Source organism: Chinchilla lanigera, unplaced genomic scaffold (genome assembly GCF_000276665.1).
Source record: "Chinchilla lanigera isolate Chin_1 unplaced genomic scaffold, ChiLan1.0 scaffold00057, whole genome shotgun sequence".
In the NCBI taxonomy this organism is placed as follows: domain Eukaryota; kingdom Metazoa; phylum Chordata; class Mammalia; order Rodentia; family Chinchillidae; genus Chinchilla; species Chinchilla lanigera.
This window is the reverse complement of record NW_004955458.1, coordinates 730,200-733,486: the sequence shown is the minus strand read 5'-3', so window position 1 is coordinate 733,486 and position 3,287 is coordinate 730,200. Positions and strand designations below refer to the sequence as shown.

Below are 3,287 nucleotides of genomic sequence, written 5' to 3'. Positions count from 1 at the left end.
AGCGCCTGCCTGGCAAGCGCGAGGTTGTGAGTTCCATTCCTGGTACCAGAAAAAAAAAAAAACCAAAAAAAAAAAACCAAAAAAAAAAAAACCAAAAAAAAAAAAAGAAAAAAGCCCAAGATGTAATTGAAGGCCCCTTCAAGATTCAGGTTGGTTTCCTCCTTCCCCAAATCCTCAGAGCTGCTCCAGTCCTTGCCAAGGAGCGCTCCTGCGGAAGATACTCCGGGCTGAGTATGAAACCCCTCAGGCTAGGCTTTGTTCGAGGCCGAGTGGTTGGAACCCTGCCTGTGTAATTAACGCAACGCCCTGAGAACTTTGGCAGAGAAAAAGCAACCAGGGCCAGAGCATTATTCTGTTAATTATTACAGAAGACTTTGTCAAAAGACTGACTCAAGTGACACTTGGACAACTCTGGCGGGTGCGCCCACCTTGCCAACGCCTGCACCTGAGGGGGAGGAGCCAAAGTTCCCAGCGAGGAAGACGGCCAAGATGGGCTTTTGACTCTGCTCCACATTCCAGGGCTTCCCGTAGCCCCGTCTAGATAGGAGGGGCCCTACACTTCTCAAGAAAGGAAGAACAAGCTTCCAGAGGAACACAATCGCCACCTCCCATAGCCACAGACTAACTCCCGACCCAACCCCTGCCTGCCTACCCCTCTGCACGGCAGCACCCCCTCCCTAGCTGGGCTCCTGCGGGCACTGACCTTGCCATGCTTGTGGTGTTTGTGCGCCTTTTTATGGGCTTTCTTCATTTTCTTCCGCATCTTCTTGTCCATCACCACCCCTGGGCCCACCATGCCAGGACCCAAAGGGACCACAGGAGGCATGCCAGGGGCAGGCGGGGGGCATGGAGGAGGATAGGGGCCTACGGGTTGGTATCCTGGGCCTGGTGGCTGGGGCACAGGATAGCCGGGCCCAGCTGGAGGGAAAGCTGGATTCCCTGGGGGAGGGGGGCAGGGCCCAGGAGGAAAGGCTGGATTGACAGGTGGTGGATGCGGTGGACACACAGGATAGGAACCTCCAGGGTACCCAGGATTGGGTGGGTATGGCCCTTGATGCCCTGGTGAAAGAATCAGAGAATAAAGATTAGAACTGCTTAAAACTTCTGCCCCCACCTCACCTCAAAAAAAAAAAAAAAAAAAATTGACTTTTTAGCCACACATAGTATATATGCCTCTAATACCAGCACTCTGGGAGGATGAGGCTTAGCCTGGGCAACATAGCAAGGTCCTGCCTTAAAAAAAAAAAGGTTAGGGATACAGCTCAGTGTGGAGGCCTTGGGTTTAATCCCCAGTGTAGGGAGGGAGGTGGAGTTCACTTGCTCACCTAGTACTTTAAGGGAAATGGAAAGGTAAGGAGGTCAGAGACAAAACCTGGTTGGGGAAAAAAAGGTAAATATCCCTGAGAAGGATAAGGAGAAAACTGGGCTGGGGACAGAACTTTCCCTCGTGAATTCTATGAAGGCGAAAAACTTAGTAGCAGTGGTCAAAGGACTTCACTTTTCCAGGTTTGAGAAAAGACTGGGGGATGATCCAGAAACTTCCTGTTCCTCGGTCCAGAGGAAAAAATGGAAGCGGGCGCGGTGGCATGACCCTGTAATCCCAGCAATGGGAAGGCAGAGGCTGAAGGATCGCGGTGAAAATGCCAAGGGTCGTGGCGCACACCTGTAATCCCACACTTGAGAGGCTGAGGCAGGAGGATTGCTGCAAGTTTGAGGCCAACCTGGGCTACATAGTGAGTTCAAGGCCAGCCTGGTCTATATATCGAGACCCTGTCTCAAAAAAAGACAACAAAAAAAATTTTTTTAATGGATTAGACTGGCAGAGATCTCCCAAATACTTACCGGCATTGGGATTCCACATGTTCAGGTGTTTCCCCCAATCTGAGGAGATAAAAGAGGCAAACAGCTCACAGATCTGGAGGTGGGAAGGGAATTTAAAGCCCCAGCCCAACCCCGGCTTCCGCCCCACTTGGGGACCAACCACAACCTCCCCCTGAGAAATGTTTCCACTTCTTTCTTCTGCACACCGTACTCTAGTCCCAGTTTCCTAACCACAGGAATCTAGTTCCCAGGCCCCTCCACCTTCTGCCTACCGCCGGCCACACCCAGAGGCGTCTAACTCCCAGGAAAGGGGCACAGTCCGCGGATCTCAGATCCCCCCGCTTCTCTCTAGTCCTTGTCCCTTAGCCTGAGTTCTGAGGACCTTCACCACCTACAAGGACCTCAGACAACCTCACGGTCCCACCAACAGGAGCCCTCCTCGGGCTAAGAGCCTCGCCTCTGGAGGAGAAACGGAAGGAAGGAGCCTAAGACCCTCAAACGCTTAAGGAAGCCGACACACCCCCTTCCTCCAAAGAAAGGGTAAACGGAGAGCCTAGCTTACGATTGCAAAGGGACTCGCTCACCCAGAAAACGAGGAAATTAAGGGATCCACAAACCCGGTCACCTTTCTACCTCCGATCTAACTCAATCTGTCCTTCTCTCCGGTCTCAGCTCTCACTTCCTGGTCACCTGCATCTCATACTTCTGCCGCCCCGCCTCTGTTACCGCCTACTTGGTCACTCGGCATGACAATTGGAGAACTCATCCGTCAATCACTGTGGTCCTACTAGACTAAGAGGAAGCGGTTGCTTGGGGCGGAGTGGAGCCCATTAGCGCTGGGTCCGCACAGAGGAGCTGCCCAGTCGAAGCGCCTGGGGGCGGGGCCAGAAGGAGCGAGGTCACACAGCAGGCAGTCTTTGTGATGCGGCAAGGCAATTCAGTGGGTGTGACACTTTGTAAAGTGACAACATCTTGGTAAGTGTTGTAATACAGATATTCACAGATCTCTCTAGAAAAAGAAAGGCAGTTGCTGAATCCCAGCCCCACGCTTCAATATTGCCAGTCCCACAAGAAGCAAACACCCTTAGGGAAAAAACAAGAGACTTCCAAATTTGTCCCCGGTTTCTTTCTCTCAGTTGCATAGCACCAGCACTGTGAAGTTCCCTAAAGCAGAAACTAAGAGGGTCCTCTCCAAAGGGGAGTCTCCTTCCCCTTTCCTTGGCCCCCACCCCAGCCCCAAAGCAACAACACTAGCTGATCCGGTTTTTTCCTCCCAAATTCGTCTGGAATCCCCCTACTTCTGTCTTCCCTGCTCCCATCGTACCATCATCTCTCCCGGATTGCTGCTTGGCCACTTTAAAAACAAAAACAAGCTGGGCCTCTTGGTGCATGGCTGTAATCCCAGCACTTGGGAGGCTGAGGCAGGACCATCATTGCGAGTTTGAGGCCAGGGTGAAACCCTGTCT

General features: G+C 52.3%; 1 protein-coding gene across 1 annotated transcript in view; it reads right to left on the bottom strand.

Annotated features, from left to right (window-relative positions):
- Positions 1–2,682, bottom strand: part of Prr13 (proline rich 13) — a 4,724-nt gene extending 2,042 nt beyond the window's left edge. The window contains exons 1-3 of the mRNA XM_005397178.2: positions 2,406–2,682; positions 1,843–1,881; positions 704–1,059 (exon numbers count right to left, since the gene is read on the bottom strand). Coding sequence (XP_005397235.1) covers positions 704–1,059; positions 1,843–1,861 — 375 coding nt within the window. The 5' untranslated portion in view covers positions 1,862–1,881; positions 2,406–2,682. The remainder of the gene's footprint in view (positions 1–703; positions 1,060–1,842; positions 1,882–2,405) is intronic.
- Between the last annotated feature and the right edge of the window lie 605 nt (positions 2,683–3,287).